We start from the raw sequence: 16764 nt of genomic DNA, 5'->3' as shown, positions 1-16764 counted from the left end.
TCAGAGCATGTGGATTCCAGCAACAGCAGGCCAGAAGCAAAACCTAAAAAAAATCAAGATGGAAGGATCATTATGGTTTTCTTGAGCTGCCATGTTTTTCCACAGACTATGGAGGCCATTTTGGAGGTCACAGATTTTACCCCACAAAGGGTGACAATGGGTGAGGGACTTCTATCAAATATCTACACTGACCTCTGTCAAACCCCTGGTCTGGTTTGAAACACTGAGGAGAAGAAGAGAAGTCTTTGATAGAGCTCCACTTTCTGCACTACCGCACTCACCCAACACACCCACACAGAGCTGTATAGTTTTAATTTCTTTGTTGCTGGTACTTCTACCACAACCTTCATCACTTCATATTGTTCACCTCTCCTCAGCTTCATGCATCCTTGAAAAAAATAAATAATAATTAAATATTTTAACTCATTGAGTGCCAAAAACGTAATATTACGTTTTTAGCTTTTTTTTTAAATTACGAAACTAGACACTCTAACACACCTTATATGTGATTTTGGGAACTCTGTGATGAATGGAAATGAAATATATGATGATCGTGAAACTCATGAAAACGCACAATCTGGACATTTTATCATAACTCGGTTGCCGCTTTGGGTCGAATCAGTGACGCATGCAGGTCAGGTCAAAACCAGGCCATTTTCGTGGGCCTATCACTAGGTGGCAGTCTCGCCAGGTCTCGCTGATCACTTCCCGGAAAGTTCACACAAGTAAGTAACAGGCAACACTTCAACACTTCACAGACGTTATATCTCCATTTCTAGAAAAAAACAGCGATTTTGATGAAAACTAGCCGCTGTTTAGCTTGGAATTTCTCAGGAACAGAGGCGTGTAGAAATATACGGTTTGCACCCACCGAGAGCTTAAAGTCTCACCTGTGTTCATAGCTATAACACAGAATATGCTGTGGCTGTACAAAAATCATCAACAATGGTCTAGATTGCTGGCACTCTAGGACAAAGCTCCCGAAAACAGCTTGGCATTCAATGAGTTAATACCTGCATGGAGTACACAGAAATTAGAAACACTTGGCATTGTGTATAACAAAAGATTTGTTTTACTGGTTACAGGGAGAATGTGAAATCCTCACAGCTGGATACCAGTCGGCTGCAGCAGCACGCTGGCTAACGCTAACGCTAACTAGCAGTAATGAAAGGCAGCTGGGCTCCGTCCAGTATAGATCAGAACACTGCACGGACACTTCGGAAGCAATTTCAAACCACTTAGAAGCAATTGCTAAGGAGATAAGGTGTTGTTTCAGATGATATGACATTAGGTGTGTTTCCTTGTGAAAGTGCAGCAGTGTGGGGATGTGGCAGCTGCTCTCCTCTTATTCCTGTACTGCGTATCGCCACTGAATCTTTCAGTGGTACGGAACACCGGACCATACAGGCCTACGCTGACCCCTGGCCACCCCTATCCTTCTTTATCAACGACTTCCACCCACGTCTCTGTCAAAGATATTTATTACTCTATAACAAACAATTCCACTGGTTTCTATCAGATATCTTTACTGGTGTGTGCATGACACGTAAAAGCTTTGCTGCAGGCTGTGAGTGTATGTGTATCAGTGTGTGTATGAGCATGAGACTGGAGGAGACGGAGACCTGGGACAGAGACATCAGAGACAGAGCAACTTTGGCTGGAGACCTGGGAAAGACATCAGACACAGAGCAGCCGTGGCTGGAGACCTGGGACAGAGACATCAGACACAGAGCAGCCGTGGCTGGTGCCGACTCCCCCCGCTGGCTCCCAGCAGCTGCCTGTAAAGGGTCATAAAGGATTTGCCACCAACACACAGATGTGGGCTGGAATAAGAAAGCTCTCATTTGAATAAATACCCCAGGAGGGGGGCTTTTAAATAATCAAACATCTATTAAATGTATGGCAAACCATGAAGCAAACTGAATTCATCTAAATATTTTTGCATTAGGTGACAACCGCCACACTCACAAGTAACTGTGTGTGTGTGAGCGTGTAATGTGTTTGAAGAGAAGAGAGAAAATGTGTTTAAAGGTCAGATGAGATTACCGGTATACTGCGCTTATGATTGGCTTCGGTGACCAAGCTTTATATAGTCAATGACAGTATGTATTACATACTATATGTGTATTATATAAAAAGGTCTGCAGCATATTCTCAAAACCCTGACAGAAAGACAAATGGCCATAGAGTAGACGTTGGTGCCAGGGATGTAGTGGAGGAGTGGAAGTAAACACAATCCACCTATGAAATTTCAGAAATAGAGTTTATCCACCTGAGTTTATCCACCAATTGGAACTTTTAACATCACGTTTAAAATCACATTGTATTATCCACATTCACAATATGTAAACTCATCAACACTCTAGAAATAATTTAATACCACTGGTATTGTTATTAACATTGGGCAATAACCTCCACCATCATCAAACATGTTCTGAATGCCTTGTGCGCCATCTGATACCACATGGCGTCGTCCATCTTACCGTGATCACCGTACCCACCTCTTATTTTACCACTACACCTCTGGTTGGTGCTGAATGATGAGCTTGCTGTTCCATAAACGGGAGTGGAGACAGATGAGCCATATGTGTGAAGCATCTCCTCTCCAGGCTCTCTCCAGCACACAGCACAACACGGGCATTATTCTAATTAGGAGCAAGGTGAGGTGATTAGGCCTTTACAACTGTCTCTGAGGGAGGTCTGCACCAGGTGGCCCACGAATCACAGCCGAAAGACAGAGGGAGAGTGGGGAGAGACTGACCGGTGAGGGGCACAGAGTTTGACGGATGGACAGACAGGAAGGAAGGGGGAAAGTCAAAGACTTGGATCACATTTTGTTCAAAGTGCAGTCAGACCATATCATCAGTATAAAACCAGAGTACTTAATTGGCTTCATCACACCACCTCTCCCACATAAAGCCCCATTATTGGTATGATTGCAATAGTTTAACTGCCTCACCAGCCTTGATTCCACAATGAACACAAAAAAAGGAGAGAAAAAAGACAGAAATTAAGAAAAATGAGTAAAAGATTGAAAGAACGCTCGAAGAGAAAGCTGAAGAGTTTTAGGCTTCAGTCTGTGGCTTAGTGGGAGCGCTGTTACGGTACAGTCACTTGGAGGGGGAAAGCAGATGCTTGTGTGAGTAATTATTTCCTGTTTGGAGACTGGGAGCTGACACGTTGAATGTACATCACTCTAAATTGGCTGTGTGTAACCTCTGGCTCTGCCCGGGCAGAGAGGGCCAGCGAGGTGCAGCAGAGGGCTTGGCACACTAACGAGCAGCCTGGCCAGGGACACACAGGGCCGCTGGCACCGGCCAGGGCTCGCTCTCCATTCCTCTCTCTCTCTATCTCTCTCCATCCATCTCTCTATCTATCTCCATCTCTCTCTCCCTCCGTCTCCTTTTCTCCCTCCCTCCCCCTGTCTGTGTGCCTTGTGCTCTCTCTCTCATTCTCCTCCTTCTCGCTCGCTGTGTTCTGTGCTCTTGTAGCAGACACGTGCCCTCCTGTCAGGAAAAACACACACACATACACACATCAGCAGCAGGGCTGCAGCAGCGAGGTCTGGGCTGCACGCTGAGCACATGTGGGTCAGAAGTGAGCTGTAACGTGGGGCCCCAGGATGGACACAACTCGGCAGGCCAGATAGTTCAGCCCTGAATAAATCCCTTAAATCAAACCAATTATGTTCACGACAAGATTGGTAAGGATTCACTTAGGTGTGTGGGTCTGTCTAGCTTGTTCAATGTGTTCACTGCTAAATTTCCTCTAACAGATCCTTGAATTGAATTGGAGGAGGTGCATGGACTGATTAAAAACATTAGACTTTGATGCTGAGGTCATCCTTCAAAATCAATTCTCCGCTCATCAATAGTACAACCTAATGTTGAGAAGAACACCCAGTCAGTGAGAGCCCTTTGGATAAACACTTCAGCTTCTCTCCAGGGGTAGCCACTGACTTAATCCACTAAAAACACTTTAATAGCTCCGCCGATTTAATGCTCCAAGTGTCATTTAATGAGTTTGAGGAAGTGAGTGATTTCTAGTTAATTAAGAGTGCACTAGAGTGGGGTGATTCCTCATTAGTAGTGCCACCTAAATAACCAAAGAAGATGCATGGATTTCATTTATTGGTGTTATAGTAAAACCTTGGAGCTCCTACATTGATGTGGCTAAAATACAGGGTAGACTTTGTCTTTAGGGTTCTGCTATGTGTATCGCTATGGTTACAATCTGTATATTGCGAGAGCAAGGTGTCAGGTATAAGGTGTTATGATACTTTATTAGTTGAAATGACTTAGCACTGTGTGGCACCTGACATTATTGGCTAGGTGTATTTCTGGTGACATGTTTGGAAGCTGCCTTTGCAGGGCACTAATTGGGGGTGTTTCACAATGCAGTCTGATGTCCATCTGATGGTCCAGAAATATAATGGCTGCAGAGGGTAGGCAATGCCATTGCTATATTTATTTGGGTATACATGTCAGTTCTCATGAGGGGTCTAAATAGCTATTAAAACAGGTCAAAAATAAAATGCTACTGAATATTATAGTTATGTAATTGCAAAGTTAAAATTGTTGCATATGTATTGGTCTCTTTCAGCTCTGGTTAATTCTTGCATAGCCAGACAAATATTATTCCAAGCGACGTAGGAAAGAGGATGATCAAATGGGAATATGGTCTAAATGTGGCTGGAACATTCAGCACATCCACCCCAAGGCCTTGGCTCTCAGGAACGCCAGCATGGTTGGCCATGACCCTCCCCACACTCTGAATCCAAACAGTTGTCTGATGAGAAGCATTTGTTCCTTTCTCAGTACCACCCAGTGGTAATTACCATGAGCTTCAGGGCTCCGTTTAGCACCTGACACATGTGGAGACTGTTGGCTCCTCTTCAGTCTTTGTCTTTTCCTGGAGACCTTTAAGAAGAGCTGTGAAGGAAGAGGAAGTGTCTCCGCTCAGAGCAGCAGATGTGGGAGCAAACCTGACAGACGTGTCATCCTGCCGTGCCCTGTGACACTCCACACTGGTGACAGTGACATCACCCTCCCCGGCACTACACAGAAGATCAATCAGCGGGGGCTGAGTAGATTTGATTATGACGTTCATCATCTGCTGAAATGATTTGGATAGCAATATCATAGTCTATGTCAGTCTAACGGATTTTCCTCTGCAGAGTTATAAAGAGTCATAAATCTTCCGATACAATTTTGCAACACTCCGGGGAACGTATTGAATGAAAAACTGAAAGAGAGATTTACAGTGCAGTTTTCGATGCAGACATAGAAGACAATTAAGAAGGCAATGATAATGATGAGAGTTCTGTATAAAGGGGTGTAATGGCTCCTATAAACATTTCTAACATTAAGAAGTGGGCTTCCACATACATTAAGTGTGTTTTTGTGCAGTTTGATCGCAGTTCCTTGTATAATCCCCCCTCCACTTTCCTGGGTTAAAATATTCTGAGCGTGTCCTTCTGATAAGGAGATGCAGTTTGTCTATGAGACTAACAGTAGGCACAGAGGAGCTGCATATTAAGGAAGCAGGTGGACGTGAGGAACTGTAATGTCTTTGATAAGAGGTGAAGTTCACTCAAGTTCATCGTGCTGAAAGCATATAGTTGCAGCAGCGCTCAGAGCATAGCAATGGACTCCCTTGGCTGCTCACACCTATAGACAATCACCCTGCCCCTCAACTGCCATCAAGATTAGAGCTGGAACTAAAATATAATGGCCCTTGGAACGCAACAAGGATTTTCTTTCATTGCATCGCGGCGGTATAAATTGATGGCAACTATCACATGTGAGCCAAAAGCAATCCGGCCAAAGATTAGATCCATATGTCCCCACAGTCAGGTCAGAGTCTGATACAGAGCCTCTGTCTCCCTGCTCAGCTGCCAGCAGGGAATGAATGACTGTAATTTCAGAGAAAGAGAGAGTTAGAGAGAGAGAGAGAGAGAGAGAGAGAGAAGAGAGTGATAGTATGAGCATGCAAAGGGAGAGATGGCGTGAAAGTCCTTGCCTAAATGACACCTCCCCTATTTTAATGGGAGTGCTCCCTGTAAGTCCAGGTGGTTGGGCTCCAGTGAGATATGGGAGTGCGGCTGACAGTGAGTGGTGCAGACTGGCACGGCCGCTCCAGCAGAAAGGGACTGTGAGTAAATGATGGCCGCTTGGTGGGGCGGCGTCCCGGGAGGAATTTGTTTGCTTGCGGCTGATAAAGCTGCCAGTGATGAGAGAGAGGTCTGGCGCCGGCAACAGCATAAATACCTCCGCGCTCGCCGCCACACACCGCCACCTCTACCTTGACCTCAGCACAATATCTCACCATGCTAATCTCTCACTTAAGCAGCCAGGCAGGCGTGAAAGGCACAGTGGAGCAGATTCACACTGAACTCTGCAGCCATGTCATTAAACGGCAGTCAGTCGCTCCGTCCACTCAATCATGTTAGCTGCTGCATTAAGTAGGGTAATAAAACGAGTTATCAAAACGCTACAGTTGAACTCTAATCCTTTCTGAAAGGCCAGCGGAGACAGAAAAGTCGATAGGATGCAAGTGGGAGATGAGCTTGATTACAGTGGAGGACAGTTCAGTGTGCCAGCTCCACCAATTAGCCTCCCCCGCACCCTTCATCACCATCCCCACAGTCCCCCAGCCGCTCCACCTCAACTCTAATCTAGCAAATAGCCTCGTTTAGATCAAGTTTGCTCTGTAAACGTAGCCCTATTAGTTTGTCAGCCTTAATGGATGGAAAATAAAAAATCTAATCACAATAAGAGTGACCCTTTGAACTGGGCCTTTTCCTTGGAATGGATAAGTATGCTGGACTCTGTGCTTCCCCTGTGTTAATGCATGCCTCTCCTCTAGTCATCGTGGATGCAGCGAGGAGAATCCGGGACACTGTACTAAACATGAGCTTCAGCGCCCTCAAGTGGCTGCCTTACATCCCTACACTGACCTCAACTGAGGTTGCTGTAAAGATATGCAGGGCCAGAGAATTCACTGCTGAAGAGGAGGGAAGAAGGGAAGTGTGCAGGAGAAACAACACAATCTAACACATGGGCAAAGCATCTCTTGACATTCACCCATTAAACATGTTACCACTCTACACTGTAGTAAGGTATCCAATAATTGTCTGACCTTTTTCAAATAAAACAATGCCTAATCTCACCTAGATCAAAACGTACATTTGGTGCATGCATGGACATGAAATGGATGTACTTGTCCCTGCAGGACTCCTGTGTAAGGGTCAGACATGAGGAGGCCGCCACTGCCCTCTACACAGCCGCCTCGCTGCTCACTCCCGCCTGCTCTGCTCTGCATACCAAAGCTGCCATTTCTGCTGTCCCGCTCAGCTGTAATGAAACATCAGCCTCAATGTCACCAGCTGGGGAGGATCAGCAGATGTCTGAAATTACCTGCATCTCAATGTAAACACTTACAGGTCACTCAGGGTGAACGAATCGCATCTCGCCGCGCCGTCCTGCTGAGAGCAGGTTGTCATTCAGATGCGGGAGTGCAATTCAATTCACGGCTGCTATCAGGCTCCTCTAATTTGATTGCTCCAAGCCCGGGGTATTCATCTCGCCTCCTCGTCACCTCAGGCCGACGCCGAGTGCACTCCCTCCGAGAAATGGGAGCTGTTAGCCAATTTAACACAACAAACCCATCTGTTTTAACACAGTGACAAAAATTGACTTTGGTCCGGGCGTCTTTTGATTGACAGGCATTTTGGGCAATCAGAGTGATTAATGGGCCACTAGAGACCTCAGTTTGCTGGCATCAGATCTGTCTGCGCTGGTAGAAGGCAACTCGACAGGCTATTACAGTTTGCAAATCTGCAAAATGCTTTTACAATGCATATGTAATGCGGGAGATAAGCAAGGAATTCAGTTTTTTTTTAGCTGAAGAAGCATAATAAAATAAATTAAGTTCCAGTCGTGAGCAGTGAGCCTTAGAGAGGCACACCTAGCCGATGCCTGTAGTCCTCACACGGGTAGCTCTGACACAACACTGAAATAAGATAAGATCAACTAATGTTCCGCTTAATAATATGCCTAAAGCACCCAGTTAAAAAGGTCAACGCTACACCCATATTGTAAACTATATATGAATAGTTTAATTTCACTTCAGACGATTCATATTGTTTATTCAGGAAGATCAATTCACGATCACTGTTGTAAATACCATTGTAAGAGGGACTTTGTGAACTTGTGACAGGATGTCTCATGGAAGAAGGAGGAGATTTTCTGCAAGGTTGTCAGGAATGATCTCTTTAATGATACTTGTTAAAAGGAGTCGATTGCCATCACTCTCAGTAGTCTGATCCCATCACATGGGGAGTAGCAGTAACATCTTCATAATACGTACCGTTATTATTATAGAAAACAACATGACAGAACACAAGGATGGACACAACACTCTTCCCAGTTCCACTTCACCCAATGCTACTCTACTCTACATACTAAAGCATCTCTACCAACTCAAACACCCACACACATGCTATCCACAAGAGGAGGACACTACATTCTCCTGTACATGGAAAAGTGCTCCCACCACTAAAATCAAACACACACACACACACACACTCTATTTGTGGGGTTTCAGGGGTGTGTGTGTGTGTGTGTGTGTGTGTGTGTGCAGACAGGGCAGGGTGGCTGACAAGTGCAATGTACTGTTCAGTGGCTCAGTGGGAGCGACTGCAGTAGGAGCAGCCTCCTCTACCCCGACTCACACTCCACACACAACGTAGTGCAGCAGACGGACGATGGGCGGAATGGGGTGGGGAAACCTGGACGATACAAAATCTAAAATGGCAGACAGGTCACTAAAGGCAGAGTATGAAAATGACAAACGTTATTGCATCACTCTCAGGGTAACTTATTTTCTTCTCTATGGATATGAAATATTTGGCACTGGATCAATGGCAGCTCTCTCAACAGGCTGGACTGGTCTCAGGATCTACTCTTTAGTTTTGAAGGAAGCATAAGCGGTCAGTCTGTAATCTAACATCCACCGTCAGCTACACCTCTTTAGGGAAAGCCATCAAGTCCTACTCGGGGTCCACATCACTGACCATCAGTCAAGACCCTCAACACAGCATTTTGGCTCCATGCTACAACCGTGGAAAAGTCTTCAACAGTGTTACATTTTGCTCTTGAAGGGGAATGACTGACTCTCGTGGAGCCATCGAACATTCTGACCAGCACCTCGCTATACAAGTGCAAACATGGAGGCCATGCAACATGGAGGTGCTGAGGGCGCTCCAATAACCACTGCCTGAAGAATAGCCACAAGGCATCTAAAGCTACCCTGTCCATTAAGACTTTTAAGATTAAGTGCTGATGTACAGTCAAAGGCCACCCCAGTGGTCAGGGTGTCCCGAGGGCTGGGCTGAGAGGGGAGAGCCCACGCTGGGCAGTGCAGCCAGCTCCAGCAGGAGGCGCTCATGCGCTCAGTCACTCAATCTGCTGAGGCCTGAATCAGATGTGAGTCACTGCACTGAGCTCTGAGGATGGCCTGCCCTGCTGCAGCTACTTTGGGTGCATTCTGAAGAATGGCCACATGGAGCAGACTCCAGCGCTCAGGTTGGAGAATGGGACTAATCTGCATGCTGCTTCCCAACCGGTTAATGTTGAACTTGGCTCATTGGTTGAAAATGACCATCCGAACCACTAGATGGCCTTTGATGGTAATGTCTCCACACCCCCACACTCCTCTCACACTAACATGCCCCCATACTCTTCTAACCACTCTAATCTCTCACACTAGCATGCCCCCATACTCTTCTAACCACTCTAATCTCTCACACTAGCATGCCCCCATACTCTTCTAACCACTCTAATAATCTCTCACACTAGCATGCCCCCATACTCTTCTAACCACTCTAATCTCTCACACTAGCATGCCCCCATACTCTTCTAACCACTCTAATAATCTCTCACACTAGCATGCCCCCATACTCTTCGAACCACTCTAATCTCCTCTTGCTAATGTGCTGTAAACAGAAACAATTTGGCAACTAGTTCATTAACAGAACTCCAAGGTCATGGAATGATGGGGATACGGGTGTCTGAACGGAATTGGTACACACTCTTTGGTCACTAAAATCCTTCAAGGGCTTATTATTAAGTCACGCAACACCACCCCACCCCACCCCACCCCCCCACACCACCAACGTTCTGGGCTTCTCTAAAGGGAAAGAAACAGTGCTAATTCTACATGGCAGGGGCAGGGTGGTCAGTGGAAATGGCCCATGGCTTCTGCTGCCTTGGCTCGCACCATAGGGTCAGGGTCCTGCAACAGCATCACCAGGCCTAGAGACAAAGAGAGAGTGACAGAGAGAGAGATAGAGAGAGAAAGAGAGAGTTACAAATGAGTTACAAAATTAATTTGTAAAGGACCTCATACAGATAACACCCCGCCCCACACACACATACACACACACACTCAAATATATAAGGATTCCTCACCTCTAGTGACGTTTGCCATGTTCATGTGGATGAAGAGGTTCTCTGGAAGATTCCCCAAGAGAAAGCCTATTGGAGGAAAGTGTAGAACAATCACACATTCGCACTTGAAAACACGACTGACAGAGTGGGTGTGATATCTGTCTCACTGCCTGTCAGCAAAAGCTAAATTCAACTGACATATCAAGTTCTTTCAGAAGTATGAATTTTCAGCAGCCACTAAAGATAGGCTGAGCATAACATGAGACTACTCTCCCACAACAGCAGCATTTCATTCAATATCATTCATCCCTACCTTCTGCATGCATACCATACCACATGATACAATGTGTATTCAGTTTTTGAAATATGGCAGAAAGAAAGTGTATTTAAAATCTAGCTAAATCATCAATCAAATGAACCATAAGAGCAATTTGTCACTTCGCTATAGAAAATAATATCAAAATATGTGCGGGTGAGTGTGTGTGTGTGTACATTGATGTATTTTTATTCAACAACAGCAACAAAGTGCCCTCAAATATGCTCCCGCTTCTCGTCTCACCGATAAACATGGCAGCGCCAGCACGGATATCGGCCCAGTTGCTTTTGAAGAACTGAACGACGGTGTTGTGGTAGAAGTTCAGCATGTTTGGGAAGTCCTGGATCTGCAGGAGGATCAAAAGAGTCATCAGAACTTTCATCTGGCTCCCGCAGGAGAGTCACACGCACAAATGATGTAAGAAGTACTGAACCGCTGAAAGAGGAGAATATTGTTTCCATTTCAATGCTAATGAATTACTGTGTACAAGTCTAACACGTCAACAACAACCGGATGCCCACTTCAAAATGAAGTGCCTGCGTTTACTTAGCACACTGTGAATACTAACTACATTTTAGTATTTATTCCCAGACAAATATTCATATGCTGTTGCCGGAGGACACTGACACATATTTATTGGGCCAAAGGGAGCCGTGCGATGGGGCCTGGAGAGTAAATGAGCTTGTGTGTTACTCACTAGGTATTTGGTGAGATCGTTGACGAACTCGCCGTAGTGCAAGCCTTTGTCCTCGTGCAGATGCTTCTGGAACATGGTGGTGATCTGCGTGGAGCCCACCAGGGGAGCACACACCCTCATGGAGTACTTACAGGCCTGCCAGCAGCCAACAGGACAGCAGCTCAGACAAACACACTCGCTTAACAAGCACAAAAGCACTAAGGAGCCAGCAGCCTTTTCTAATATACTTTGGAGAATATTACCCTATTTTCCCAACTATTAGCCGCGGCTTATACATTGACTTTGCAAAATTTCTTCAGCTATGAGGTTAATACACGGGGGCAGTTAATATGGTTTTGTTTCTTTTAACTTGCATAAAACACTATCCTGCGGCTTATACACAATGTGGCTAATAAACAGGAAATATACTGTATGCGTTTTCACTTGGAGCTTAGACATCTACTGACACAGAGCAGTGGCATCACATTCTGAAGCCAGTCAGTCTAATGAAGGAGGTAGAATGCAATTGTGATGAGTCCTTCTTGACTCCTTCTTGACCGTGTGGAAGTGATGGTGCCTTACCTTGACCACCTGCTGGTTCGGGTCACAAAGGTGCAGCAGCATGCTGACCAGTACGTTGTGGATCTGGTCTTTGAAGACGGGTTCTCCTGAGCCAAACTTGGACAGGTTCCCAAGGAGCATGATGGCAGCACAGCGGATTTCATCACTCTCCTGGAGCAGGGAGCACAAGGGAAGTGCATGGATGGAGTGAATGGAGGACTCATCAATAGATTGCATGCCTGTGCGGGGGTGTCAGTGCTGTATGAAGCTAATGATGCGTGGGCCATTAAAGTGCAAGTGACAAGATCCAGAGCACAAGTGCAGGCACTCTCACGTTTTCCAGGAAGGGCTTGATCTTCATGAATATGTAGACCACCAGTAAGTGCACGTTCTTCTGGTCCAGGTAGAGCAGCACTTTGGAGAGGCCGGACATGGCCTCCAGCGTGATGTGCTTCCCGGGGTCGTCCTTCTCCTCCATCCCAGCACTCATGGCTGCCAACAGCTCCTTGGCATATTTATTCACCTGAGCACACACACAGGACAGCCCACATCAGCCATTAGCCAACACTACCCAGCTCAGTCTGACCAGGCAGGCACGCAGGCGCACACACGCACACACACACACACACTTTTAGACTGGCTAGTACTTCCTTTGTAACAGTGCTTCCTTTTGCTATAATAAGCAAACTGCAATTATTCTGCTAATAAATATCCTGTGGACCCATCAATCTCAACTATATAGAGAGGACATATTGTTATGTAAGGGATAATGTATTGTCCGCCGGTCCACTTAGCGTCAGGGTCCTGTTCGCCCTGTTGGGACTTATTTTCTGATAACGAACGGTGGACAATACATTATCCTGCTTATTATAGGGCTACTTGCCAAAACGAGTAAAGAAACTTCACACAATGGGTCTTCTAAAATTAATTTGTTACCATTGTTTGGCTTCTGCTGAGAAGACAAATAGTTTGCCACGCAAATAGAACTTGAAAGTTTCAGGTGTTGCGTGGCAACGTTGGCTATTACTCGCTGACTTTCACCTTTAATGAAGTTCCAATGAGATAAGTGAACTACTCACAGAATGATATGAAAGACATGAGACAGAAGCACAAGACCCATTGCCATTGAGAGAAGTCATTATATATTTTGCTGTGGTCATTATACGCTATATGATTTAAGGTAAGCCTTAAGGTAGGCTTTTCAAATGTCCCTTCCCTGCCTGTGATGGCCATAGAAAGGACCAATTAGAAAAGTGTATCACTTCTACATCACAACTGCTCTCATTTATTATGCTCCTGCTAGGAATCTAGAAATTCACCTGGGAGATGCCTAAAGACCTATTAGACCTAAGCCAATACATGTACAATTTAACATTGAAATGAAAACCAATAGGCTGATTTTCCAGCTGAGTTTTCAGAGCATAGCTAGAACATCCTTGCAGACTTTACAAAAGCATCTAAGAAAATATGTTTGAGAGGAGCTGTAACCTGAGATTATAAGCTAAAACTGAAGAGGTGTGGGATTGAGCACCTTCTCGGGGGAGCCCACGGCGATGTTCCCCAGGCCACGCAGGGCCAGCATGCGCACGGTGCAGCAGGGCTCCGAGATCCGCTCCATCATGTTGTTCATCAGCAGGTCCATCATCATCAGCTCCGTCACCACATGGTGGTTCAGCAGCTACACCACCCAAACAGAGACGTGTTTAAGCAGCTACACCACCCAAACAGAGACGTGTTTAAGCGTCAACAAGGGCAAGAGCCTGGAGACTGTGCTCCACCAATGTGCCATTGGCTAAATAATGCAAAATCTGAAGTGAGTGAGTCACTAACGGCTCCCACACACAGTTGCATGCGATGCAGTGCTGGAGACGCATCCCGTTCACTTTACATGGGCTTCCGTCATCCGTTGCCCAACTGAATTGTGGGTCCGTCGCGTCGCGTTGCTCCTGTCGTTGAGAAGTTAAACTTTTGCTGCACCGACGGACGGCACCAGCCAATCAAATTACGAACGAGCGAACAACAGATGGCACCAGCCAATCATGCGTTGACGGAACGCAACTGTGTGTGGAAGCCGTTAGTGATATCCTGCTGCACATGCTTAAGACAAACTGCAGCTGTAAGACTGGTTAAGTCACTGGAGGAACTTCTACAGGTGGGAATGAATAGCTGATTTAGAGTTCGGATGTTGCTGTTGAAGGACTAGAACATTTGGAAGTGAAGGGAGCGGTTAGGACTTGGGTCTCACCTCAGCAAAGAAGGCAGTGACGACGATTCTCTGGCACTCGTAGATGTTGTTGAGGGAGGGACACAAGGCCTCCACGATGGCAGGGAGACGGGGCCCTGCATGCTTGGCCATGGCTCTGCAGGGAGTAGGAAGCAATCACTCACACATATACAGTACACCACACACGCCTCAACAACGGCAAAGTCATTTCTGTACTACAGAAAAAATGTCACACAAGCACTTCACTTATGTGAAATAATAACACCGCATAAATAGCTTGGGCACAAATCACAAGGGGCCTCTCTGCACAAAATGCAAAACTCAGACCTGCACATTTCCTGCCATACAGCTGAAGCTACACACACACACACACACACGTGTGCGCGCACACACACAGAAAACTGCACAGTGAAATACCCAAGTGCTCTGAAGGCAAACTTTCATGATCAGCAGTATCAGGCAGACTCACCTGGACAGGAGAGTGATGCCCTCTATGTGCTGCTGGGGGTCCTTCATCTTGTCCCAGGCGCCGTCCTGGTCCAGAGGCTTGACCACCTCCTCCAGCTGGGCACGAGCCAGCAGGATCCGCAGCGCCTCCACAGCCACCCTGTGTACACACACACACACACACACACACACACACACTTAGAGAGGTCAGAAAATGAGACAGGAGCGCGTCAGTCTAAGTCAGCAAAAGTTCATCGTCAAAAATGGAAAACAAACTCTCTTCAAGACTGCCAATAACCCTCCACCCTCATTTGTCTAAGGCTGGACCCAGACTCTACTAAAGGGCACCAACACAACTGCTTTCAGCTACAGAAAAAGTAATGACTTGGCTGCAAACTAAAATGTGCAACCCTGCAATCCTTAAAGCAGCACAGGAGCACAATGCATTAAGTACGTTTCAGATAGATTAGCGGCAGCAGACAGTAGTCTTTTATAGCCCGAGTGGCTTCTGCAGTCAAAAAAAGGCTGACCAGCTGTCTGACATCCCTGGTCCTCCACCTCCAAACACCGAAGTGTTTTAAAATAACAAAGCTAGGAAACACATGCTCAACGTCTCTTCCATTTCCCTGATGCACATGAACACACAGGTTTATTCCTCTGGATAGGTTATCTGTGAGGAGTAGCATTTTTGTATGAGGGTTCCAACAGTGTTCTATGACTGCAGTGCTAACACATCAGGGGCCCCCAGATCCCCCTCCTGCTCCACTCACCCACACACATGGAAGGTTGCGATGGTGCTCTTGGAGGGGCCCTTCCTGTCGGGGCCGATGCTGTTGCTGTTGATGTCCTTGGGCAGCTGCACGGCGACGCTGGAGCCCACGCGCAGCAGCAGCGCGCTGAACAGCTGCGGGAACAGAGACGCCACCGCCTCCACCGTCTGACCGTTCAGCATCAACTCTCTCAGCGCACACGTCATCTGGACATACACACACACACACACATATGTGCACGCACAAACAAACACATAAAGCATGACAAAACATACACAAACACAAACACCTCAATATGAAATGCATGTGTTGATGAGTCTCTGAAGCAGCTGTACTCACAGCTAGCGGCTGACTGGTGGCTACTTTCGTAAGGCCGGGCCTCATCATGGACTCCTTCTTGTCCACATAAGGAGCCATAACGTTCAGCTTCTCGATCATCATCTCCATGATCCGCGAGGCAATGGTGCTGTCCGCTCCGAGAGCGATCCACATCTCACAGCTCCAGCTGGACAACGGAAAACACACTCAGAACACGACACCTCATAAACTAGAATCCCATCTCGAGGATCTGGACCTCATTCTGGACAAGTGTTCCAGAATGATTCCATAGCTGGCATGCATCATGTCCCTCTGGTGTCTGGCTCAGTTATGACCGGACAACAACTTGTCAGTGTGCAGGAGTCTGTAAGGGTTCCTGAAATACTCAGGCTCGCTAGATTGGGGGAGGCAGTGCTCACCTGTCGAAGGGCAGTGGGTAGGAGATGAGCGTGCTGACCACAGTCTGCAGGTGCTGCGTGGCGAGGATGAGGATGGACTGGGCCACGGCCACCTTCACCTGCTCCTCAGAGATCACCTGCATCCTCGTGTGAAGCACCTCCAGAACCTCGGGGACCTACCACACACACACACACACACACACACACAGAGCCAACTCAAGTACTGAGTGTGTCAATTGTACTGTAGAACAGAGTGGGGAGCACTAAAGCAATGGTGTTATGAGATCAGTGGAACAGTGGGGAGGACTAGCCAGAGAGTGGACAGTTGTGGCATTGCTGCTGTACCAGGTCCTGCAGGCTGGCCCCTCGGTTCTTCATCAGTGTGTTGAGGATGACACTGGAGGCCCTTGAGCAGTTGGACTGGGAGTCCACCAGCCCTTCGAACAGCAGGAAGAGCAGCGTGCTCAGTTGCTGCTGTGGCAGGCGCTTACTGATGATCTAACAAAGGAGAGAGCACAGGCGCTTACTGATGATCTAACACACACAGGAGAGAGCACAGGCGCTTACTGATGATCTAACAAAGGAGAGAGCACAGGCGCTTAC

The 16764-nt window shown here is 46.7% G+C and overlaps 1 protein-coding gene across 2 annotated transcripts in view; it reads right to left on the bottom strand.

Annotated features, from left to right (window-relative positions):
- Window positions 1-8260: 8260 nt before the first annotated feature.
- Window positions 8261-16764, bottom strand: part of mroh1 (maestro heat-like repeat family member 1) — a 29552-nt gene continuing 21048 nt past the window's right edge. For both annotated transcript variants that reach the window (XM_042106900.1, XM_042106901.1), the window contains 13 exons: window positions 16507-16659; window positions 16183-16337; window positions 15785-15950; window positions 15446-15651; window positions 14698-14835; window positions 14250-14364; window positions 13536-13682; window positions 12339-12527; window positions 12026-12175; window positions 11465-11599; window positions 11011-11113; window positions 10473-10538; window positions 8261-10316 (listed from right to left, as the gene is read on the bottom strand). In XM_042106900.1, the coding sequence (XP_041962834.1) occupies window positions 10240-10316; window positions 10473-10538; window positions 11011-11113; window positions 11465-11599; window positions 12026-12175; window positions 12339-12527; window positions 13536-13682; window positions 14250-14364; window positions 14698-14835; window positions 15446-15651; window positions 15785-15950; window positions 16183-16337; window positions 16507-16659 (1800 nt within the window). In that variant the 3' untranslated portion in view covers window positions 8261-10239. The remainder of the gene's footprint in view (window positions 10317-10472; window positions 10539-11010; window positions 11114-11464; window positions 11600-12025; window positions 12176-12338; window positions 12528-13535; window positions 13683-14249; window positions 14365-14697; window positions 14836-15445; window positions 15652-15784; window positions 15951-16182; window positions 16338-16506; window positions 16660-16764) is intronic.

This window comes from Alosa sapidissima, chromosome 10 (genome assembly GCF_018492685.1).
Source record: "Alosa sapidissima isolate fAloSap1 chromosome 10, fAloSap1.pri, whole genome shotgun sequence".
In the NCBI taxonomy this organism is placed as follows: domain Eukaryota; kingdom Metazoa; phylum Chordata; class Actinopteri; order Clupeiformes; family Clupeidae; genus Alosa; species Alosa sapidissima.
Note: the sequence above shows the minus strand (reverse complement) of the source record. Positions and strands in the feature narration are given on the sequence as shown.